This window comes from Spea bombifrons, chromosome 5 (genome assembly GCF_027358695.1).
Source record: "Spea bombifrons isolate aSpeBom1 chromosome 5, aSpeBom1.2.pri, whole genome shotgun sequence".
Lineage (NCBI taxonomy): Eukaryota > Metazoa > Chordata > Amphibia > Anura > Pelobatidae > Spea > Spea bombifrons.
In genome coordinates this window covers 88,722,460-88,748,398 of record NC_071091.1, presented here as the reverse complement: position 1 = coordinate 88,748,398, position 25,939 = coordinate 88,722,460, and the positions used below count along the sequence as shown (strand labels likewise).

At 40.9% G+C, this 25,939-nt stretch overlaps 1 protein-coding gene across 6 annotated transcripts in view; it reads left to right on the top strand.

Annotated features, from left to right (window-relative positions):
• Window positions 1-25,939, top strand: part of NCOA2 (nuclear receptor coactivator 2) — a 67,820-nt gene that overhangs the window by 18,246 nt on the left and 23,635 nt on the right. For 2 of the 6 annotated variants that reach the window (XM_053467755.1, XM_053467754.1), the window contains exons 3-5: window positions 12,106-12,210; window positions 16,422-16,594; window positions 24,169-24,272. In XM_053467755.1, coding sequence (XP_053323730.1) covers window positions 12,125-12,210; window positions 16,422-16,594; window positions 24,169-24,272 — 363 coding nt within the window. In that variant the 5' untranslated portion in view covers window positions 12,106-12,124. Of the gene's footprint in view, window positions 1-7,228; window positions 7,553-12,105; window positions 12,211-16,421; window positions 16,595-24,168; window positions 24,273-25,939 lie in introns of those variants that run through there. The other 4 variants (XM_053467757.1, XM_053467753.1, XM_053467756.1 and 1 more) reach the window with 4 other exon arrangements.

The window sequence follows — 25,939 nt, the reverse complement described above, 5'->3', positions numbered from 1 at the left end:
TCAATATAAAAGGGCATTTCTGAGATGGATTTCCTAGATGTTGACTTTATGTGGAGTTTCAGGTGTGATGTTTTCTCTGGAAGACCAATGCCTCCTCTTTGCTCATTGCCATGTTCTTGGAAGTACCGTAGGCGCTGAAGTATTTGCTTTCTTAAGTGTCACAACTGAGCTGGAGAATTCTCGTGGCCTTATTTAAACCGTTCCTGGGCCTGTGAATCAGTTCTGCTTTCATGGTCCTATTCAGAATATAAAAGCATACATCCCCCATACTGCTGATTAATTATGAAGAATTATGCTTTGTGCATTTACTTAAATGGTTTCTAGGAAATGGAAAGCCCGTCTGTTGCCATACAAACAATATTTGTTTCAGCTTGGAAAGGATGTTGTATTCCCTGGTGCTTTTCATTCAATAAGTATTCAGCCCAACTCTATACGTCCATCTTCTGCCTTGTAAGGGGGTTAATTTCAATAATGTCAAGGGTGCTTTTGTGAGAAACTGCGGGCTTCGTTCTTGTTGCCCCTTGTTTAAAGATGGTTCTATTTCCAAAGAAACTGAAAGGTAATGAAATGTCTGTGCTTTTATAAACCCTTTGACGTCAGTTGCTTTGGGCATCTAGCAAGTGTTTGGCACAAGTGGCAAGTGGTCAAGCACCTGGCATAAGGTCATCTCCTTGTGAGCTGACCGGACACTGCGAGTATAGATGTGATTACCTGTCTGGTACACTTTTTTTGCAGGTTTACTATAATTACAGGTCGGTGGAGGGACACAGACTTGGCAAAGGGATGGACACGCTTGAAACCCTGTGTATAACCCTTACTTTTGACCATACAATGTCATTTTGGAGGAGAAGCTCACTGGGATAGACTTATCTAATGTATAGAGAAGTCACAGAAATACAATGTTCTATAGAAATCGTGGATTAAATGTCCATAAATAATGCCTTAACTTCCTAAACAGGTTTATTAAGTGCGGCCAATAATCTAGGTTATCGGGTACAAAATATTTTTTTTCTGTAGGCTGAGTCTAGGCATTATAAAGAAATCTTTCAGCAGACAGGGCCTGGCTCTATTCCCCTATCACTTTTGTAGGATCAGTAAGACCAACAGTAAGACCAACAGCTGGCTATTGTGACCAGTGTTTAGGCTCTTGGCCACTGGCAAACGTTCATGTGCAATGCCCAAACTGGACGCTACGAATGCATGGAAAGAGATCCAGGGCATTCCATTTAATGTAATGGCATGCATTGTTATATGTTGTGATGCAAGTATGCATAGCATTTAAGTGTTATGGCATAACTGGAATTACAAGTTTATTGTAAGTACATTGTAGAAATTTAACCCTCTCCCTCTCTGTATTTAATTTGCTCTCTGCTTCCTTTTAGACATCCTCGTTATTTAACACCTTTACAGAATACCATCATTGCCAGCATTGGCAGCTATGCTTGGTGGTGAAAAGCCTTACACTGTTCTACATGAAAATCAACCTACTAAAATGTCACTCGATAACTTTCAATGGAGAACACTAGGTCAGCAGATGAATTAAGCTTAATATGAAGACATACCAGTCATTTTTGTAATCACACAATTGGATTGTTATGTTGCACAGGTAGGCATGCTGGCAGTATTGTGGCATGTGCAGTACCAGACAGTGGCCCAGTTCTTTGAGTCATCATACGAGCCAAGCTGAATTTGTCTCTGAAAACACAGGTCCTTTTGGGCTCATGAGCAGGGTGTTTTAGCCACTTGGCCTTGGCTTCTACCTTCTAGTCATTGAGCTTGAGGCCTCTCCAGCTTGCCCAGATATATATGCAAATTGTATGTTAAAAAGACTTTTTCTTCTTTCATAAACCTCCCCATCTCGTATGTGGTTGACATATCAGCTAGTTTGGATGCTAAAAAACAGAAATAATGCATGCATTTTTACTTTCTCCAGTTCCCTGTGGAACTTCGTTCTTCTTTGGCCATGCGTGGTCTGAGTTGGCACACGTTGAAGATGTTGTAAGAACTGGGTTATTTGTAGTACTGGGAACCTTCCAGTTCCAGTTGATCCACTGTGACTGCCATGTCCTGTGTGTTCTGAAGGTGCCATCATTGTGGTTTCTACATGGAATACCTTGGAAGTAACAATGGACCATAAACTGAATATTTCAGAAACTGATTTAAAAACGGCACAATTCTGTTTCCTGTGATAACACAAATCACAAACTGTGCAAGGATCGCAGCTTTTAATGCTCTGAGTTTGTAGAGCAGAATTTGATAATCTTGAGCATATAGGTCTATCCTGGTTTTAAATCCACAGAGATAATTAGTGCTGACAGCTCTTAATGCAGCTTTTCGTAACTGATTAGGACAGGGTCGTCAACAGGTAGTTCGTCAGCCCATGCTTAACTCCAAATAATATCAGGCTCAGTCTGAAGAAGGTACTGCGATGCTGTGGGACAGGCATTTCCCAAAGTTACTGGACTTAATGACTGGATGCTCCACATGCACATTGGACTTTTAAATGGTTTGTCATGGTCAGCATTGCCCATGATCCAACATATTGCACTCTTTCTTGTGTAGGACACCTGCCTTCCTCTAGGTAGCTAGCTTGTTTGAGCAGGGCCTCCTCACCTGTTATTTCTGTCCAGGTTGTATAGCTCTATGGATTATGATGGTGCGAAATATATAAATTGTTGAGCCAAGCACCACCTTTTTGTTATATGACCTCATTTATTGGTATAAATCATTTTAAAGTGTATTCAGCTGTATATTCTGGTAACAATCCATGTTATTGGGCTCCCAATGGTTCACTTCTCCATGGGCAGGTTGGGGAGGTAAGAGGTCTCTCTTGTGACTCGCTAGTTACGCAACAGAGGTCCACACATACAAGGACTTTGTAAATAAACAATCATACAAAAACAATTATAATATTTCTATTTCCCAACCCCACATAAAGACCAAATGATTTTATAATGCCATTGAGAGGGTTGCAACAGGTAGTTTGTGGTCCCAAGTATTGAAACGGTCATAGGCAAAATTTATTATTTATTAAAATCCTAAAATTGTAAGGGCATGGAGCTCTCTTTGCATCTGCCTAGCCTTAATCTACAAGGACACCTTCTCCTCCATATAAGTAATTCCAGAATTTGTGGAAACCTTTTGCATAAAAATGAGTTTAGGAAATAACGCCAGTAATTATTATTATTATTTTTTTTTTTATACATGGCACTTAAGTTTGTTTGGTCTATCTCGGATTGGTTTTGCTTTTCGTTCAGTGCAGCGTCATGTTGAAAGCAGGAAGTGTTGAGTTGTTGATGAGAATGTTCATGTGTGAGTCAAACTCAGCATCTCACCTCAGCCTTAACCTTTCAAAGCCTCCAAACATCTGGCAGTGAATAGCTAACACTTACCACTGGTGGGGAGGGGGGCTGACGTGTGCCCCCTCACTTAATCCCTACTTCTTTCTTGTTTCAATTGCTCAACACATTTGTACCTTTATTTCACATCACCGTGTTCTTTCCAGCTCCTTCTCATCTTATCAGATAGACGTAGGGCCAACAGTTCTTAAATCTTACAGCAATACCTGGATTTTAAGGACCTTCGTCGAATGAGCTTACAATCTAGGTGTACTGGATGAAATTGGTGTATTTTGTTTTTATCAGGAAAAGTTTGGTTAATATCTCCTTGCATCAGGGGTTAAAGTAGGCTACGGTGTAATGCATTTCTACGCCCCAAAACAGCTGGAGATTGAAATGTGGCATTCCTATTGTCCACATGCCCCATCGGGTTACCTCCAACAGCGTTCCTGACTTTCTGACGTAGTGCAGTCTGATTTCTTTTCTTGCCTCTGCTGCAGTATTCTTTCCTCCTCACTTCCCCTCGTTGCGGTTTCTTTTCTGTTTATTTTTGGTTTAATGATGGGCTGTAACACAAACAGTTTACTTGACTATACCCGGTTAGCTTTGGGCTGGTGTGAGAGTGATAAGTGCTTCAGTAAACACAATCCATATCACTTTTATTGACACCTTATATTGTTTTCTCTTTTTCTCCCTTTCTTTGTTCTGTTTGAATTTACAAGCGTATGTTTTATATGCCAAATCCCGTATGTACTAATGTCATTCAGATTTTCTTCCCCCCTTTGTAAAAAGATTTTATATCTTATGTGCTAGCTACCGTTCTTGTATGAATGTTCTTCTGTAGGACAGCCGGCTGCCTGTAACTATTTCCATTAAATGTAAAAACTATTCTTTAAATGTAAAAACCGCTTCAGCGTGTAGTTTCTGAGATAAGCATCGTGCAATGAAATATCTTTTCCTGTCTACTGAACGCTCTGCAAATGCATATGGTGGACGTACCGGGGATCAGAGAGACCACAAGTGTTGTCTCTGGTTTTGCAGTCTCTTTGATTGACCGTGCTCATGTAAGCTGTCTTCAGGTATAAGCTCGGGAATCTACTCGCTGGGGTGATCCCCAACCCTATTCAGAAGAGATCTAAACACAGCGGAGCTGAACCGTGCGGATTTTAAAAAGAAATTAACTTGAAACATTTCTTGTGTTTTGACGGGAATAAAGCTGGGGTGTTGAAAATAAAAGGATACAAAAAACCCCCAAGCCAGGGTATTGGGTATACTAGACATGCGCATTACTACTAGTTACACCGTGACGTTGGTGCCAAATATTAAGTACTGGTGCCAACGATCTCGACCGTGGGCCCTTTTCTAAGGAATAAATTGCTGCATATATAAGGCAGTGTTATTGTCGCGGTGCAGTCAAACCCCAGAACTATGAGGGCAATTTAGGGGTTAAACGCCACCCCGTTAGACACCCCATTGTACAGAGATGTGGCATATGATGGTGCTATATAAATAATAATAATGTTGGGGTTAAGTGAACCACATTCCAAGTTACATATCACATGCCTGGCATCCACATAATGACAGCAGTACTCGCTTTACTATATGAGAGATTAGAGTCCATATTTATTAAGAGCAATCTTGGGGTGATTTTGGTTGCTATGGTGACTGCTCCACTGCTGCTCCTCGGTTAGCTGCCCAGTCACTTGAGGTCAGGGTCAGCCTGGTGCAGCGGCCATCGCCGGATACAATGGAAATAGTGATGTCCGGATCATGAACGAATCGTTCATTTGATCCGGTTCTTTTTAGTGATCCGGATGAGTCGGTTCACTAGACTGAACGATTCGTTTGTAGCGGTTCAGTCTGTGAATCATCATGCAGCTGTAACCTGATCCTAGAGCAGTGAGTCATCTGCAGAGCACTCTGGGGTCAGGTTACAGCTTAATAATTCACACAGGAACGATGACTCATAGAGTCAGAGAGTCGTTCAAAGAGTCGAATGAACCGAAGAGTCGAATGAACCGAAGAGTCGAATGAACCGAAGAGTCGAATGAACCGAAGAGTCGAATGAACCGAAGAGTCGAATGAACCGAAGAGTCGAATGATCCGAAGAGTCGAATGATTCGAATCTTACAGGGATCCGGATCTTACAAGGATCCGAATCTTACAGAGATTCGAATCATTCAGAGAATATCACTGATACCATACTTTTATAAATAAATACATTAATAATGTTCACACTGCCCCCAGGATTTAGATTCCCCTGAGTTTGCCCCCCTTTACCTATAACTGCACCTACAGTTAACTTTATTAAATAAATTAAATTAACCCTCAATCATCAGCATAAAATTAACCCTTATACCCCATCAACCATAACTGCCCCTGAAATTAACAGTAAAGATCCCATTAACCATAACGGCCCCTGAAATTAACCCTAAAGACCCCATTAACCATAACGGCCCCTGAAATTAACCCTAAATACTCCATTAACCATAACTGCCCCTAAATTAATTGCATGTACTCCAGATAAATTACCTAATAAATTGGTACGGTTGATGGGGTCTTTAGTGTTAATTTAGGGGCAGTTATGCTTAATGGGGTGTTTAGGGATAATTTAGGGGCAGTTATGCTTAATGGGGTCTTTAGTGTTAATTTAGGGGCAGTTATGCTTAATGAGGTGTTTAGGGTTAATTTGGGGGCAGTTATGCTTAACGGGGTGTTTAGGGTTAATTTAAGGGCAGTTATGCTTAATGGGGTGTTTAGGGTTAATTTGGGGGCAGTTATGGTTAATGGGGTGTTAAGGGTTAATTTTAGGGGCAGTCATGGTTGATGGGGTGTTAAGGGTTAATTTTAGGGGCAGTCATGGTTGATGGGGTGTTTAGGGTTAATTTAATGGTGAAGGTTAATTTAATTAATTTAATAAAGTTAGCTTAAGGTGCAGTTGCAGGTAAAGGGGAATGTAAATCCTGGGGGCAGTGATTATTAATGTATTATTTATAACAGTATGGTGACATTCTCTGAATGATTAGAATGCCAATGAAGGCAGAGAGTCGTTCAAAGATCCGGATCTTACAATGATCCGGATCTTACAATGATCCGGATCTTACAATGATCCGGATCTTACAGTGATCCGGATCTTACAGTGATCCGGATCACTGTAAGATCCGAATCTTTGAACGACTCTCTGCCTTCATTGACATCACTGGAGGCAGGGGGGGAGGATTCATCATGAAAGGGGCGGGGCCAATCGTTAGTGTGCCTGCACGGAGTTACTGGAAAACAGTAACTCCGTGCAGGCACACTGAATGATCCGAAGATCCGGATCATGAATCGGATCATTTCAGTGAACGAATCGAAATGATCCGATTCACTTAAATGATCCGAACTTCCCATCACTAAATGGAAATCATACCCCCAAGATTCAAATGGCCAGGGGGGCGGCTTTGTTTTGTGAGGTGTGGTTAGGGGCGGGGCTTTAGCAAGACTTTTTATGTGACTTTGTGACCTCCAGATTTATGTAACGGGGTAAGGCATGAAGTAGGACGGCGGATTATTGCAGTAACGTTACGGCGGTGTAACGCTCATACCTACCACACACCCTTACATAATATAATAGAGGGCCATGAGGGGAGGGTTAAGAAAAAAAGAGGGCCACGGGAGGTATGGGAATGTGGAGGCGGACTTACTCGCCAGCTCTCATGGGGTTAAGCAGGGAGCAGGACCTGGGAGGATTCCTTGCATAATCCGCAGTCACCAAAGGGTTCCTCCCGTTAGGAGGAGACCGTAAATAACCGAGTGCGGCCGCAGCCTCTGGGAGCAGGGCTCTTTGCATAGTAAACACAGGGCAGCCTGCAAGCCAATTGGGCGCCTGTCAGGGAGTGAGTGAGGGCGGAGCTGCGCCTCTGTGACAAGGGAAGCACTGCTTACTCTAGCAGCAGCAGCTGATCACGTTTCCAGCCGCTGCTTCCTATCGCTGTATTCACTCGGCTCCCGTAGGAGCAGGATTGTTGGCGTTGGATGTTGTTCTCAGGGAGATGAGCCCCTTATCCGGATTGAGGCCGGGTGTGATGTGCAGCGCAGGACACAGCCAGCTTGGAGGTAAACAGAGGCTGCTGGGCTGCCACTTACTTGGAAACTTTGCTGCGGGGGCTGCTGATTAAGCAGATCGCGTCTTAGCGCTACACAGACGCGGAAGGCTGCTGTCGGGAGCCATCGGGGTAAGCCTGGGCTGCTTTAGCTGCGGAAGGGTTAAGCCGCTGGGGCGTTAAAGCGACGCCGCGATATCAGTGTAACTAATGCCGCTGTTATTATTAACTGTTTGTGAGCCGGAGGGATGTGCCATGCTTTGCACGCCCCCTGTGGCACACACGGGGTTAAGCTGCGTATCACGTGCTTCCCATGTATAACTCTGATCAGGGAGATCCTCAAAGTACGTCGCTTGGAATGTCCGGGTCCGAAGGGTTCGGAAATGAGGAAATGCTGATTATCGGTGTGCCCTGCGCGGAAAGTGCAAATCTGCTGTAGAATGGCTGCGGGGTTCGTGAACCTACCCCGTACTCCCACCCCTTCCCCCTCTGCCAGGCGCACTGACTTTTGGGAATTACCAGTACATTTGCTAGCCCATGTGAATGCACTCGGTTTACATATGAATAGGATAGTCACGGATCTGCCAGAGGAAGGAGAGCAGACTGTACGGATCGGGTAAAAACCCCTTCCACCCCTTGGTGGATCAGTCGTTCCGGGGAAGTCTATTTTTATAATGTTGGTTACTGACTTTACCCTGAAACTGGTTTGTCTGTTGTAGCCAATAGGAGGCTTCTCTGTTACCGTGGCAACATTAATGTATCAAAGCTTGCATGATTCCAGCTCTCATTCCTTTTCAGTGCTTTAACAGCACTGCTGCATTCCAGGCTGCTTGTTTTTAACCCTGTGAGTACCATGTTGCTCATCGCAGATGGCATTTAAAGAGTTCATTGATGTTTTTTTTTTTTTTTTTTTTTAAATGTATTTCAGAGGAGCTGCTAAGGTGGAGTTGGGTTAAGCAGATACTCAACTGGTTTCCTTTTGCTAAACCTGAGTAACCAGTTTCATTCACCCCCCTCCCACTTCACCTTAATAATGACATAGTTTAATGATTATCCTTTTCTGTATGTGACCTTCCTGTATTTCCAATTCCTCCGACGGAATGAAAGATTTCTAGAATCCTTATAGCAGGCCCCTATTGAGATGGTGTGTATGGTTCACGATGTTCCATGGATAGTGTCTTGCCTGTAGAAGTGATCATATAGGTGTATGGGGCTTAAAGGAACGTGTTTGGTACCATATGGTGACATTATTTACTTTTATATCCCTAGTTTGAAACGTAGGTAGGTTGTGCTGACAGCGCGGTGACCTCTAAGTAACCCTCGTGTTGTACTCTAATCCCATTAGTTTTTATGTTTTCATGGTACAGATACTGTGGGTAGCGTCTGAAGAACAGAATCCAGCGTTCCATCCCTAGTGGTTCCCTTTGCTATGATTGCCAGGGGCCGAAAACACTTGTTTATGAACTTGTGTCAAGATGTTTCGTTGTTGGACTTGCAGAAAGCAAGCAACTTCCCGTTTGTCATGTACACAAGTTTGCAGCGTGAGTGCAGTGCTGTCCCGTAATCGGGAAGCCTATAAAGGATCTGTGTTTGTATACGTGCACTCTCTCTCATATATCCTATATATACTCTAAAGAAGGCATTGTGATGTATGCAAGTTATGTGATAAGGAGAGTAGCTCTGGCATTTTTACATGGTAGACCCACACTCAGGCCACTCAGGTTCATGTTTATCCAGTATATACGTGCCGGACGTATACATAAACCTCTCAGATTAAAATGAAAGTTTTTGCACTCCTTGTAATGGGGGGATATCTTACTTTCCAGCTGTTGGTTGAGTGGGAATAGTGCCAGAAAATCTCTCTGCAGTGTATGTGCTTCCTGCTCTGAACCAGTAAGCCTACCTGCTCAGGACAGAGGCTACGAGTATCTAGATGTACTGTAACCCCAGCAGAGCAGCTTTCATATACGTGCAAACTAACCAAGCCACTTAAATCTATTCACTAACATGAGAGTTGGGGTTTTCATTGCTTTTGACTGGCCCTGTATAGCATATACTCTTCAGTCTCCTCACTCATTGAATTGTACATTAGGCAGGGCCAGCTAAGCCCTTCTTGCTAGTGTTGACCCTTCTTAATGAATAGTGAAGTGCAAGCTCTTATGACATCTCTCCCTTTAGTGAATAAACCCAACTGATTGACCCCCCCCCCGGACTCCTCATAACCTGGAAGGGTGCGCTGATGGTTTGTACAGTTGAAAGACTGTGTAAAATCTTTGGGTAACTGTTGCTGCTACAATGTTTCCTCAATGAACCTCACAAGATAAATATTGTCGCGTGATGTATATTTACTGATGTGACAAAAATATAATTTAATAAAGAGAAAGCACCAATGGCAGCGATTTGTCTTTGTGTATAGAATACAGTGTTGTATTGAGTAGGACAGCACTGAAGAAGTGAGTTTTGCTTCATATTGTTTAAATAAATGTCATTTATCTGCAGGTTTTAGGTCTATGTTGTAGGCCTGTACCCTTCCCTAAATTACTGGCTTGGGTGTAGGGTGGCAGGTCAGTGGGAGATGTCTATGCCAAGCAGGACAGTATTCTTACCTGCGCATGTGTGTAGCAAGGGGGCGCCCCGGGATTTGGTGTCCTATAACAGAGCCCAGAAGAGGGGACGGTGGCTTTGTGGGGGTGTTCAAGCATCTGGTGCTCTTTCCTGCACCTGACCTTTTGCAGTACCCAACTTGAATATATATCCGGGTAGGACAGGGCCGTCTTAATCTCCAGTTTGTTTTTGGTGACAGAGCCACATTTTGAATACATGGGCAAGGCCAGACACTTATACTGGTGCTTTTATTTACAGCTTTATTCAGCTTGTCCTGATAAACGAGTGTCTGTATTTTCAGATGCCCTTATCAAGGCTCTCATAATGCTGGGGCTGGCCCTATGGATGCATTTGTATGCTTCTTGGTTTAAATCATTAAAAATGTGACTTCGTAATGCGCCAGGGTTTTAATTATTTATTTCCAGTTATAATTGAGCCAGCTGTTCTTTACCACAGATGTTTAGAGAGGGCACTAGTAATTTATGTGGATATATGTGTATCTACTGTAAATTTAAAAAAAAACAAACCTGTTTTCTAGGTAGAAAAACTTGACGGTTAGGTTCTCCTAGAAGAACATGGTGTATATACTGTGTGTGTGTGTGTGTATATATACATACATACATACATACATACATACATACATACATATCTCTTTTCAGGGAATGGGTCCCCAGAAGGTGATGACTGGGGACCAATTAGTGAACTGTGGCCTTACAAAGCCACAAAAATATCACCTCAGCATTTTTACAAGACTATGGCGCTGTGCGCTTTAGGCTTCAAAGAGCTGTGGTTGCAATTATTATTACTTGCATGGGTGGGGATTAAAAGGGTAAGCATTGTATTTATTAATGTAGAGAGTCGGTCGTGTCTGTTTTGGATCCCTGTCTCCTGTCAGCACCTGGGAGGTGGGTGTTCAATAGGGTCACGTGAACCCACATTTGCTAAATGAGGGAAGGAAAACTTTTTTTTATAGAAAAAAAGTTGTAAAAGAGGTGCAGAAGTGACAATTCTTGGTTAGCAAAGAAACCAAAACCATACTGATGCGAACATTGTCAAAATGTCCTATCTTTTGCAAGGCTTTCTAAACCCTTAAACCGTAATGGTGCTATTGATATCTTCATACGATGCCCTCTCGTATATAAGTGGGAATCACTTTCATGTCTGTGATATGACTGAGATGGGTGGTGTGTGTCATTTGATTTAGAATATGGTGTGTGTGACTGAGAGTGGTATGTGTGTTTGAATGTTGGTGCTGTTGAGAGTGTGGAGTATGGCGAGTAGTCTGTGGGTTTGAGTTCATGGTAGAGTAGCAAAGGTTCTTCAACTTGCGTGGGACAGAGAATGGCTGTTATGCATAAGAGCTGTAGGTGTGTGTGAGTTTGAGTTTGGTTTCGCTGAGAGTGGTCTGTGTGTGAGTTTACATCGGTCTAGATGAGTGTGCGTCAGTCTCATGAAGTGGTTCCTCCATCTGTAAACTCTAGTGTAACTGTAAACTTACACTTGTAAGGAATATTGAAATTTGGGCCTTGGAGCTTGACACTATATAATCTCATATAATACTCAATATTATTTTCTTGATTGAAGATCAGTACAAAATGACGAGACCTATATATGAAGTTTCACTGCTACATAAATTCTAAATAAAGGGTGTTTATATCAGATATTTTGTGTCTTTACATGTAAACAGTCCTTTTTTTCTGTTTACCTAAAACACTTAATTATTTTAATAAACATCTTTCCTGTTTGGCCGTAATGTCTCGTTTCTGTACCTGTTGGACACAGGGTTCACTATTGGATTTAATGTGTCCTAGTGTCACGCCAAGGAGTGCCTTACAGAGTCCAGCAGCTATAGGTTTCCCTTTATTGCCACAGCAGGAAGAGTTTTTAGAGATCTTGCAAACAAGGAAATTGTCGCTTGTTCACTGCGATTGTAGTCCAGCAAGCAGAGATTGCTTAACTCTTGATCACAAATATTGTGGACGTTCAGAGCTTTTATGTGTTTTCAGATACTGTGCTTAATTTGAGCTGTTATATTTTCCCATGTTTTGACAACTTTTTGTCTGCTCTTTTTTTTTATGTAGTTGCTGATATGTGTTCAAAATGAGTGGGATTGGAGAAAACACCTCTGACCCTTCCAGGGCAGAGACGCGCAAACGAAAGGAAAGCCCAGACCAGCTTGGCCCCAGGTAAAGATCCATCTTAACTACATATTTTGCAATCATACTCTATCAATTTGTAATGAAAAAAAGTTTTAAAACTTAATGTACAGTATTGAAATTTTAGACATCTCTTTCACTTTTTGTGCAAATGTTTACCTTCAAATACAGGACTTGCTCAGTGAATCCATGCAATTTCTCAAGTAATGCGGACTCTGCCGTTGACTTTTTTTCATGATGTTAAACTTTAAAGTAGATGGGGTTTATTCACAAAAGAGAGAGTTAAGGGTTTTTAACCCTTGTGTCACCAATGACCAGGAAGGGCCAACACACAAGTTTCTCCAGCAAGAAGGTCTGAGCTGGCCCTGTACAATGGATTGTTAAATGTGTAAGGAGACCCTGCAGTACTCTTGCTGGTTAAACTATACGGTATCCAGAGCCAGCCAAGCTCACTGGGGTTGTAGCTTCATGATGTATGATGAGGTCAAGGAGCTAAAACAACTCTCTGTAGTGGCTAGGCCCCAAATATCGCTAACTCAATTACACTGATGAAAATCAGAAGCAATAGCTAGTCTTCATTATTGAATGTAGTTATGCCTGGTGACAGTTGCCCTTTAATTATCTTGCCGTCTGGTTCCCTTTTTCCAGTCACCTATTTTTGTTTAATTTTAGTCTTAAAGAACTGTCAACTAATTGTTTAATAATTTGGTGACCAAAGCTTTTTGTATTATATGATTTGTAAGCAAACTCTGAGCTGAAATCTGAGATTTGATGAAGTAACAGAGCTGGTCCAGGCAGAAGAACCAGTCCAGAAGCGTTAACCTTAATAGTCCGTGCGTTGCATCATGTATTATTGAAATGTGGCAGCGGTGTTGTAGCTGGATTATGTAACTGACCCTGATTGAGTCCACATATGCTGGGAGTTTGCACAGAAATTCACGCTTACACAGTGGTCTACAAGGCAAAATAAAACGGATCACGGGTTTAAACGGTATAGACGTGTTGTACGTTTCTAAGATAACCTGCAGATAGCACGGTAGCATGAAGGCATTTCCACATCAGGGATTCCGCTGGCGTTGGAGATGGAACGTGGCAGAATGCTGTACAGGGATCAGTGTGTTGATTATATGCTGTTTACATAAGGGTGCAGCGTCGGATATGCAAGCAACATGTATGAAGAAGCCGAGAGGGTATATACCGCAAAATACAGGCACAAGAGCAAAAATATTGTTGTTTACAGTTAATTGTTTACAAAAATGTCAACATTATTGCTGCTAGTTCCTTGTTTTGTACATTGAGACAAACAAACCCGTGTATTATCTGCGTTATAATATTCTGTATAATACAAGGAAGATACAGGGATCGTAGACTGATGAAGTAGGAATGAGGAAACTTTTGTGCTGCTACACAAAAGTTTACACGTAGAAAGAAAAAAAAAAAAAGGGAAGTATTAATTGAAACCCATATTTTTTGCACAGTAATGAGTCATATAGTAGTTAATATTTAGAACATTAAAAAAAAAAAGCAGATGACTGTGTGATAATGGGTTATATTCACTAAAGAAAAGTTGACTGGAGAGCTGCGGTTTTTTCTCAATGACCTTAAGTTCTGAAGGTCCAATCTCAGTTAAATTCAGCTCTAAGAATAGCTCCGATGGCCCTGTATAAAGCATTCTTATATCAGTGAGATTTCTTGACCTATGTATAATGGAGTGTCAGCTCTTCTCTAATTGCAGAGAAATTTCCAGAGAGGGCTCTTTACAATGCATAGTAAATATAGGGATTTCACATGCTTTAGGGAATAAACCCCATTTGGGTCTGGCAGTGTGCAAGCACGTCTGAGTTTAACTTTTAAATAACCCTACATGAGGATGTCCTCCGTGTTTTTTTTTTTTATTAAGTAGAGCCAGTTGTGTACATATGCCAATCATTCCCAAACAGCTACACCCCTTTCCAATTAACCCTACATAGATTTTGTCATATCCCAATGTAGAATTATCTTTTTATGCTTGGGTCCTAATGGGTTAAGACCAGGCTGGCCATGGCAACTAGAAACCACTTCCTGGGCCCAGGGTTTTGCAGGGCTAGTGTGTGTGTGTGTGTGTGTCAGCATATAGTGTTAGTGTGTCTTGGTGTATGGTGTTAGCATGTGTGCACACAAGCGTAGAATGTATATGTTAGTGTTTGAGTGTAAAAGCTTAGCGTGTTTATGTTACTGTATGGTGTTAGACTGTAGAAGTATTTTACTGTATAGCAAGGCTCGACAAACCCCACGCTCCAGGTTGAATAAGATATGAAAGTGAAAACCTGATTGGGGGGGGGGGGGGAGCTGGCTCTTATCTTTTTTTGCTGGCTCCTAGATCCCAAATTTGCCAACCTCTGGGTTAAGATGAGAAAAGAAATGAAGTTCTGAGTAACCTAGTCTTGTGACCGGCTTGGTGATTCACTTACATATTTTGCTTGGATGGCATATACTAGAAATATTGTTTTAGCAGAATTACATTAATTAGCTGGTGTTAATCTTGTGAGGCTTGTAGGTTAATGTTTGCACTCTTCTCCAGAGACCCTTTAAACCATCTCTATTTTTTTCTAAAACTGCTTTTAAATTGTCAGCCGGGTTAAACTTGTCAGACGGGCTTTAGAGTTTCTGTGTGAGCAAAAGCTGCGTTGTAGAATTTATTTTTTTGGTCTGTTTATTTCACTCTATGTATTCCTGAATTCCACATCGAAACTTACATCGATAAGTTGTACAAATAAAGATGACTGTAACACATGCATTGGAAGCATGAGATTGCTTCACTACTAATAGAAGGCCATTAAATGGGTTACTTTTTACACGTGAAAAAATAAAGGAATTCTGTAATTTTACAAATTCAGAACCATTCTAATGTAGGTATATTTTTCTGTTGGTGGTAACATTTAACAATTCTCTTCTGTGTATAATATTTATGCATATAATATGATTGTACACAAATATTTGGTAAACCTGTGGCTTGTTTCTTGACATCTCTTTATCCCTTTTTAATAGCGAAGGACATATTGGTGAACATCAATTTGTTATTCTTTTTCTCCAAATAGATTTGACCTATGGCTGGGTTTGTTTATCTGAGACCAGGTCCATTACTTTTTTTATTATATATTTTCTTATGGAACTCCACAAGAAACATTGAGCTTCAGGGGCACTTGTCGGGCCGTTGGGTTCCGCTCACTGGTAATGTGTGAAAGAGTAGGGTTAAACAGCCTCACCTTAATGATTAAGCCAATGTTTACAGCGTTAATGACACACAGATTCGTATGTGTTTTTAGACCTCAACAAGGAAATACATGTACAGTAAACTGAGAAATAGCACTGCGATTGTGTGTAGAATGTTGCATTCCTTTAGAGACTGCTAACAAAACAGAAAGTTACATATCTCTATTAAAGGGGCAGTAAAATGTTTACTGTAAATCACTTTAATGTTTACATTGTCCGTGTAAGCATTTGCTTAACACAGTTTTGACGAGGAAGTGTTTCTTTTTGCAAATTTTATATTCTCTGCTTCTCAAAGTGTTTGAAGCGATAGATATGATCCCAAGTTTTGAGTTTTATTGACTCTTTTTGGGTAAGTTTAAAGTGCAACCTAAACACCTCTCTCCATAAAATGGTTATATACTTTAAACTACCCAAACAGCTTCTGCTTTGTTGTGATGTCTGTGTTTTGTAAACCGGTTCCGTCTGATGCAGATCTAATAGCTTGGCTTGCTGAAAGTGCTTGAGATGAATGAAGTGGGTGCTCTCCCAAATATAAAATAGAGTTTTGAGATGTCTGTAGAACTCTTCAGCTGCAATGAATCACCCGGTTATATCTTGCCTGACAAATGGCGTGGTTTCCAGAAGCTCTTGTGTTGATAGGTTTTTGGCCTTTTTCCTCTTATTTCTGGTCTACTCCAGTCTTCATGTTCTAGCTGGATAATGAGTTAAAAGGAAATCCCACATCTGGAGCCAACGAAGGACTTCATTTTTGATTTATATTTGATAGAGGATGTACTGTGATGTCTATATTTTTTAGCAACTAAATTAATTAGCAAACAGATTGATTGTAACAATCCAAGCTCTGCTTTTTCTTGAAAACAAAGGTTCCAGGGTGATAATTTGCTGTTTGTGTTACAGAAAATACCCATGTTTGAGCATGTCTTGTTTTCGAGAAGATTTGGTTGTGATTTTAGATTTTTATAATTTGATTTTTTTGTTTTGTTTTCCAGTCCTAAACGAAGCACTGACAAGCGAAACCGCGAGCAGGAGAATAAATACATAGAAGAACTCGCCGAGCTGATTTTTGCAAATTTTAATGACATCGACAACTTTAACTTTAAACCCGACAAATGTCTCATTTTAAAGGAAACTGTGAAGCAAATTCGTCAGATCAAAGAACAAGGTAAGATTTATAGATTCAGTGACAGACAGACATGCTACAAGCCTTCTCATATGTGTGCTGGCTTGGGTCTTAACTGTTTATGTACCAGAGGGAATAGCAACAGGTGAAATTAAAATCTATGAAGCAGTGTCATTTGTGGTGTTCCTCAAGCCTTGATGTGTCTTAGGTCCTTCCGAAATGGAGGTGTCTAATATTGCACCACTAAGACCATATGTTCCAGTTGAGTCATTAGAAGGGACTACTTATGGTTGGAAGAGTTAACCCCCCATGGCCTTCTTTTCTTGGAGCTCACGATATTTGCTGTGTATACATATTTATTGTATCTGTGTAAAAGCCCTGCCTGCCGCAGCCATGCCTTTAGATACACTCCATGTGCTTTTGATTCCATCTGAGGCCGTTTCAAATGTTGGAAAGCGTGGAATGGGCCCTGTGATGTATGTCGAGTCATTTCAGCCTGTGCTAAATGATTCTGTAACCCTGGAAGTGTTTTAAGTCTTCTACATTTTGATATATTTTTTTTCATAGGCTCATGCTGGTTTCGCTCATGGGTTCTGGGCCCCTAGATGTTTTGTTGAATATTTTTCTTTGCCTAATCCTGCCCGAAATGTTTCTCCTCTCGCTGTCCTCTCGCTGAGCCTAGTGTTGGGCTCTCGCTGTATCTCTAGGCTTTCACTTCTGCATTTTAGGTTTCACTTTTGTGTTTGCTTTCATTCTTCCAGTAAGTGTATGTATTTGGCTGAGTAATAAATGAGCCCCAGATCTGCGACTAGCTGCCGTGAATTCCATGTATAACCTTGGCAGGTGTTGTACTTTAGAAGGGGCAATACAGTACGAATTGGATCAGATAACCCATTTAGTGATGACGTCCTGTTGACGTATGTGATGTGTCTTCCTTTTGACTTAAAACCCAAACTTGTCTAAAGGGACACAAATGTGGTGGGGTCATAGAACGTAACATATACCTATTTGTATCTCCCTCGTATTATATGTATACAACTCTATAAAGTAACCATGGTATTAACTGTTCAGAGCGGTTGAGTTATGTTTTAGAGAAAGGCTTCTTAAATGTTCTAAAAACACCCCTTGTCCAAATGGTGCTCTCAGCAGAATTGGTGGAATATCTTAAAGGAGACTTTTTTTTTTTAGATACTCCAGATCTATCATGCAAAATACAAAAAGAAAACCAGAAAATCCCTTGTGCAGATGCCCATCATGCCTCATGCTTGTATTGTTCTTTATAAAAAAAAAAAATTAGATAACATATATCTACAAACCACAGCATATTTCCTGTGGGTCCTAGGAAGAGTACTTCTCTAGGACCCACATTTTCCTCTCATTTTTCTTGAAACTACATGCAGAATGTTTCCGTGAGTTCTTTTGATGTCTAAAAGTCATTCATGCCTAGACTTTAAGATCACAAGGCAGGGACATAATTTAATTGTCAGCGATGCCAACATTTGAATGACCTGGCTCCGTTGAAAAGTTCTAAACTGAGTAAAAACGCCTTTTCAGTATAGAGGTGCGAGTGTTGTAAGGATTAAGAAAGAACAATAAGGGAGTGTGTGTGTGTGTATGTATTTTATATATATATATATATATGTATATGTATATATGTGTGTGTGTGTATGTAATTGATATATTTCATACAGTCTGGCTTCTACATTTGTGACTGGCTCCTAGATCCCAAAGATGTCTGTGAATCCCTGATGTAGAATATGCTGGGGTTAGGTATACAGAACAGTTCTGGTGTAGAGAGGGAACCGCTGAACCAACAGGAGGCACCACTAACCATTTTACACAAGAATTTCTGTGTGTATTGGTCCCTGATAAGGAAATCTGGGAATACGTTCATGATCTTGAGCCCGTTTAACCCTTGCAAGAGCAGGGCCCATAAAGATTCCCATAGCGGTGGGTTGTGAACCATACTTTACAAGCCGTGACTCACCCCTTTCTGAAACACAGAAGGTTAACTCAAACTCTCCTCCGTGTGCTTAGTCATCTTGTCACGCGCCTCTAAAAGCAATTCCTGGCTTAGGCGATAGCGCAGCGAAAGTCTCACTTTCTCAGCCGAGAAGGGAAAGACGCTATTGCGCCCGGACTGCTGATATCTCTTCTGGGGGAAACTGTGATTTTCATAATGAGGGTGATGCGTGTTTTGTGTAAAAAAGGAAGCGATGCTAACATTCGCTTTGGGCTGCTCCCAGTGAGAAAAAGTGCAGCTGTGCCTAATGTCATATCGCTCTTTAATGCACAGTGGGTGTTTTTGGCAGCCAGATGATGTATGGCGTATTAGTGTTAAAAAGATAAACCCGTTCGGGGAGCGCAGGAAGGGCCGTGTATTTTCTGTGCTAGCAGAATGCTTCCTAATGAAAACGAATGTGACGTTGGCTTCACCCGGCCATATGGCAGCCTTTCTAATTTTAGTATAGTGCAGATGTATAATTGTCTCACTTGCTTACCTCCTAAAGCTTTCCTGAGCATCAACATGTCTTTAACTCCTTTTAATTCCCGGAAGGCCTACAATGTCTTGTAAAGCGTTTTTGTGGAAGAGTCTGAAACCACAGTGAATTAGCGGCATCCATGGTGTGCCAAAGCCGACTGCATAACGTATACGGTTAGGCGTAGAAAGAGCAATTATTGGCTACCTGACGCGTAATAGATGACAAGGTTTCAAGGCGATCTATGTCTCTTCTTCAGGATTATTATACCTGGATAACTGTAATCGAGGCACTGAAGCAACGGTACAGCCAACACTTATATGACAACACCCAACAATCTGCTGACTTTTGCTGGTTACCCACCCATACATTTTTCCTTTATCCTTTTGAGGGCATCCTGGCTTTCAAAAGATATGTTTCCCTTCTAATACATATCAAGCGGCTTTAAATATGCCCTTATAAAGACCGTCCTGTTGAAAAGTGGCACCGTATGCAGTTTTGTTCTTTTATCCCTTTACACCAGTTTAGTTTGTATGCACAAGGTTCGTATATAAAAGGAAGAGAAAAAAGAAAGAAAAAATTATGGTGTAGTATATCAAAGTAGTAAAAAAAACCCAAAAAAAACGCTATTAAGCAGATCGGACCCTTACAATTTAAAGGCCATAAATATGCCCATACATAGAGTGTAGTGGTCTCCTTAGCAGTTTCTTTATCCCACACTGGTATTTGTAGATAAAAGAGGGTAGGCAGCGGAGGGGAGTAGGTAAAAACGATAATTTTAATGTATAAAAGAAAGGCAAACTTGTTGTCCTCCGTCTCGGTTGTCACAGAGTCCAGGCTTCAAACTTCGTAGCAGCGCTACCGGATGAAGCGATAAGCGAAACGCGTAGTGCGTGTTGACGACATTGGGAGGAGGAGTAGCATCAAGGAAGTGGATCAGAGGACTAAGACGGCGTCTCTTTGTGGTAGCGCTGCTACGAAGTTTGAAGCCTGGACTCTGTGACATCCTTTTTTGTATGTTGATTATTTGTATGCACAAGTCTAGCGTGTTTTCATGTGGTGGTTCAGTTTTGTGTTTAGTACGTAATTTTTGTAAGTGTGTGTGTGTGTATCATATATATATATATATATATATATATATATATATATATATATATATATATATATATATATATATATATATATATATATATATATATATATATATATATATATATATATATAATGTCATTGTACAGCACGACTCCTATAAGAAATTTAATTGAGTAGTATTGGGATTCTACTATGTGCTTGACTACTTATGTTATTTCTTACCCTTTTTTTCTTTTAATCAGGCTAAGATTATTATTATTATTATTAATATTATTATTTTTACAATTAAACAGAAATAAAGTATTATTATTATTATTGTTGTTTTCTACGGCCATGTCGTTTATTTGTCAGACTGCTGACATGTTCTGATTTTCTGGTAACTGTGTGGGGAGGTCCCACTGTTGCTTTCTTGTAAATACTGTAAGTGTGGTTTTCATGGTGTATTACACAGAAATTGTTCTACAGAGCTACGGCAAATCTAGGAGTCGTGTTACTTTTGTAACCTTTTATTTAGGGATGGTCGCCTATTTAATGGAATAAGGACCATCACTAGACCAATGGTGTCAAAACCCAGGCCTTAAGGGTCCCAGACCCAAGATCGCAGTCAAATGCCCTCATTTGTGCTTAAGCAGAAGTCCTGTCTTGTTTGAAGCTGTTGAGGTCTAGATTTTAGCAACCTCTGGTCCAAACAAAGTAAAATTTAGGTTCTGTAGTGTCCTCTTCCTGATGAAAATGCCTATATGAACAAAACATGAAACATTCATTGGTGCAGGTGTCTCACCACTGTTTGGTGTATCTTTCTTCAAGCATACCTTCCCCATGCGTGTGTAATCTTCCTAATAATTGCCATTGGCGTTGTTTGACTGACAGTCTTGGAAAGTATACAGTTTGCTTTAGATGTTATCACATACGTGACATGTTTGCATACCCAAGCAGAGCTCACATGCCTGGACATGGATGTCCGTCATTCACTGGAAGGGCAGGTTTCCAACACACAGATCCACTACACTGCAGAGATGTTAGCTGAGACAATACAATGTTTCCTTACACAAGCACTTCTTGTAGAACAACAAGACATAGTCCACAACAATATTGCTGAGAAGACAGCTGTCACCTTTTAGAATGTTTGTTTTGAATCTTTTTTACTTATTTTTATGGTTCTTATGCTAGTTCAGAAACTGGTGGAGTTGGAGCAGCATTCCTAAACACTTTTTGGCCCGGAATACATAATTTTTGTTGTATTTGTATAATGTTTAGAAGGTCTATGCTTAATCAAAACTACCTGTAAACAATATAAAGTAGTGGGCTGTTTTTGGGAGCAGAGCTCATGTCATCCATTTTCTGTTGTGGCGTTAAGTCCTTTTCTCCCACCGCGCCACCGTTACAAATGCCAAGGGAACTATCTGCTTCCACGAAACGGGAGAGATAACCTCATTGTAATAGTCATGTAGACCCCGAGACCTGGAATTTGGGATGGCTGCTCCTTCTGCAAACATGTAGGTGGGTTTCTAATATATCGTTTAACTTAATTTACCATAACCATTATGTGTGTTTCTATTTGGCGTTGCTGTACTTTTCCTGGGCAGTGGGTGACTAGCTGGCAGACGGGGATTTATTAATTATGAGTTGAGGCGATGCCATACTTTTTGTCCCAGCGTGACTACTTTATGACAGAGTCTCACTTCTATAAAGTTATGAAGTCTCACTGATTCAACTACACATTAAACAGGGCCAGCCAAGCTCTTCCTGCAGCGGAGGTTGAGTAGTGTTGAGCCTTCACGATGCATAGTGAAGTAGGTTGGTTGAAACTCACTCTTCGTAAAATGTTTTTAGGATGTTGCCATGAAATATGTCTTCTCAGGTCAGCTGGTCGTAGGTGTGTTATCAGTGTTTGGAAAGCAATACAGGAAAAGTCCTTTCACAGATCACATGTTGGTGCAGTAATAGTAATCCAGCCAACCCCACCCACAGTACAATGTTTTCATCCGTTCAAAGAGTCGTAAATAAGCAATACGTTAAAGGTGAGGTTCCAGCTGAACTGATTTCACTTTCTTCTTCCCTTCAAGGTCTCTTCACCTTTGCACTCTTTCCACGTGAAAGGGCAGACAAGAGTCTAATTAGCTTTTTTAAACTCATATTATCTGACTTTCATGCCACTTGAGTTTTAGCGATTGTTTGTTTTCCCCTATTGTGTGTGTTCTTGTTAGAGTGTGATTGTTCAAGGTCTTGAAATTCTACACATCTTCCTCATTGATTCTGTGCTTTTAGCTTGCCACAGACTCCGCTTGTGAACTTTTTGATATTGGACAGTGGCACACGTGATTTTGGATAAGGTTAACTTTCACCATTGGCTTGGCTTTAACATTTCTCACCATCATGGTTGCCCATGTGGCAGCTCAGGACATCACCCTTATTACATTTAGTATTTGACGTGACTGCCTTTCTTAGATCACCAGCTGGTTTGGTCTCAAACAAAAAAAAGTATATGAATTTTGAAATGTGTTTCAGACCGTCTGTATCCTGTGATATATAATTATTAAAAAAAAAAAAAAAATTCAATCCTGGATTATAACATGAGAATCCTTTTACCCGGCATGTGAAAGATGAGGGCGATACTGGCCGTAACTTTAACTAACCAAACTTTTTTGAGTGGTATTTCAGTGTCTACAGTGTATGCTCCTGCCTGTAGTCATTTCGTTGCTGCCCTACATACACTCGTGTCTTCTCATAAAAGGTCGGATTGAGTTAGAAATCTGGGACAAGATTCAAATTAAACCCAAGAAATCCCCCGGTGCAGATTTTACTAGAGAGCAGGAGGAAATGTGTGTTTGCTCTTACATTTGCCAGATTAAAGAACATTTTTCATATGCTAGCACTAAACCTGGCTGAACGTAACGGAGTAGTCGTGCTCCCCACCGTCATTGATGTGGGGATTTGGAGCTATTCCTGGCAAGCATCTCCCCTCTGCCTCTGAATCCGGAGAGTTCTAACGAGCTGCGGTAACGGTGTTAATTTAACCTGTATGTATAAATCTTACTTGGCACAGCTAAGGCCTGGTTGCATCGGTGGCTTATTAAATGCCGAGGAGACATTCTCAGACGCAGTATGGTATTTTATTAACTGGGGCAGTAGCAGTTAATGTGGTTGATTATTGCATAACACGCCAGAAATATTATCACTGACGCTACTATTATTGTTAGTAATCAGCCCAACGTGTTCTGCGTAATTGTTTTGGCTATAAAACTAAATTAACAGATTAAAAGTCGACAAACAAAGTGTCCGGGTCATAAAATAACAAGGAAGGATAATTGGGAGCGATACATTGTGGGAGGGTAAGACATTAAAATGTTCTTGGATACCTGAGTGGAGGTATTAATATGATTAAGTGTGTTTTCCTGTAACATCCTTTTTGCAGGTTTCAATGCTTAAAATACACTAATTATAATAAAAACCTTTCCGAATGGAACAACCTACCAAGTAAAAGTAAAAGCTACATCTCATTCTCGTCCAAAGGGATTGATCGTGGTATCTACTCCATGTATTGGGCTGTGCAGATCACCTTTCCTCACATCGTAGCACAATGATAAAATCATTACGTGTCCCGTCTCTGAAATTCATAATCCCATTTCTTCTTCTTCTTCTTCTTTGGAACACTGCGATATTTTTAGTTTCACAAGTTAATAAACTTTCGTCAAGAGCTGGTTGGGTGCCTATTATTTGTGTAGAAACAGTCCTCGCAAAAGCCCGTTGTGGAAATCACAGGAACATTTTATCTTGTTACCGCGTTGGAAAGCTTAGCACGTTCATTGCAGACTTACATGTGTTGTGCGGAGCGGTTTGAAGTTCTTGCACAGTTGTTCCCAAGCCGGACTTCAAGGTCCAGAAACCATGCAGGATTAAGGAGCTACCATGGTCTGGTCCAACAGGGACATTAGATGGTGTCCTCGAAGATTGGGTTGGGAAGCAGCTCTTTGTGTGTTCGTTTGGGTGTTCGTTTGTGTGTGGCTGTTATTTAATATGTACACAATTATCACTTTCTTGCAGAAAAAGCAGCAGCAGCAAATGAGGATGAAGTTCAGAAGGCTGATGTGTCCTCAACAGGCCCGAGCGTCATAGACAAGGATGCCCTTGGACCAATGATGCTTGAGGTATGACGAGTAGGAGCATGGCTTCCGATATGACTAACCACTGAACGTTTAGGGGCCCACCGAAAGCTTTCCCCACGTTTCTAGTAGAAAATAATAATCACCTCTAGATAATTGTCTTTGTCTCGCAGCTCATTATTAATTGTTGATACATCGCTATAACCCACAGAATTTAAACAAATTTGTGGTAATAGAGTATGTGTTAATTGTTTGTGTTTCCTTGAATTTTTCCCCCTTTTTTTGTGTCTTCAGTCACTCTCATTACCTGCTTTCTTATCAATGCTAAAATCTGCCACCGGCAGCCATATCTCACCTTCTTTACCCAAATTCCCGGAGGACCGGTTGCAATCATAATATATTGTTCCGCCAGGCTAATTCATTTTTCTCATTAAACGGCTAAACCTCTATGCGGCGCGTATCTATCTGCGTTTGTTATACTGCATAACAATTGAATCTGGATGCTGGCTTCCTTCAAACTATTACAAAAAAAAAAGAAAGTTTTTAGGGAGATTTGGGAAATGTTTATAATTTATTGCTGGAAATGATCAGTACACTTCACATTTCTCTAGTGCTAATATTGGGCAAATACAGGTCTACCCTACTATAGGGCTAAATATCCTGTGGCTATTGCCACATCCTAGTAAATTGTAATTTGCCGGCTGTGAGTGATGGGTTTGGTTTAACAGGGAGGCTGCAAGCTGGCCACTTTCATCCTAACCGCCTAAATGTGATGCTTGAGAGAGATGTTGAGGATTCCCCGCTCCTCTCCGCTTTTATTCTCCTCTGGGCTGTAATGGCAGCAGACGGCTTGTACGGTCTGTGTATCGGCAGGTCTGATTCTCATCAGCCAGACATTGTGCTGCTCCATATCTAATCTTGCTGCATGTCAACAGCACATCAATAAGGAAGCATCTGCTTTTTAATTGTTCTGGTGATGTCTGCACATTTGTGCGTGTCATAACATAAGTATATGGCTGTTGCTAAGCAGCCAAACACAGGGCTGCAGTTTCTCACAGCGGAATAAACATCACGTGACCCGCACAGATGCACGCTTTCTGCCTTGTTGCTAGCTCATTTTACCTCTTATACAGAGATCAGGCTGTCCGAGCGGCGTCCCGTGTACCGGTGGTTTTCTAGCCATGCCTTTTATTATATTAAACAATAGCCTTTTTCAATAAATCTTTGTTTTCTTGTATTTAAATTATTTTTTGGTGTTTTAATCGCCTATAGAATCCTTGTGGTCTAATCCTATGAATCCTGTACAGCCCTTTTGACTACTTGGTTTGCGTCTTAGACTTCAAGGTGGTCTCCAGGCCATCTTTTATCATACCTTTTTTCTACAATAAGCACCTTAGATAAGCGGCGTCTTAAATAGGTCAGCTTATTTTTACTTTAAACAGAGCTAAGCTACGTCAGTAGGGAATCCCGGATAAAAAGATTATATATTGTTACGTGGCCGTCCTGCCAAAATACAGGTGAACCGTTTAAGCCGGTGATACTTTGTCACCATGTGCCACGAGCTGCTGTGGTACCCCCTGTGCTTTATATGGCAGAGGTAATTATAGCAAATATTCAGGGGGGCTTTCTCCCAACGATTTTAGTAGCTTTTTTGTTTTTATTATTATTGCGGCCCCATATAATTCCAAAATAATAATTTAAAAAAAATGTAT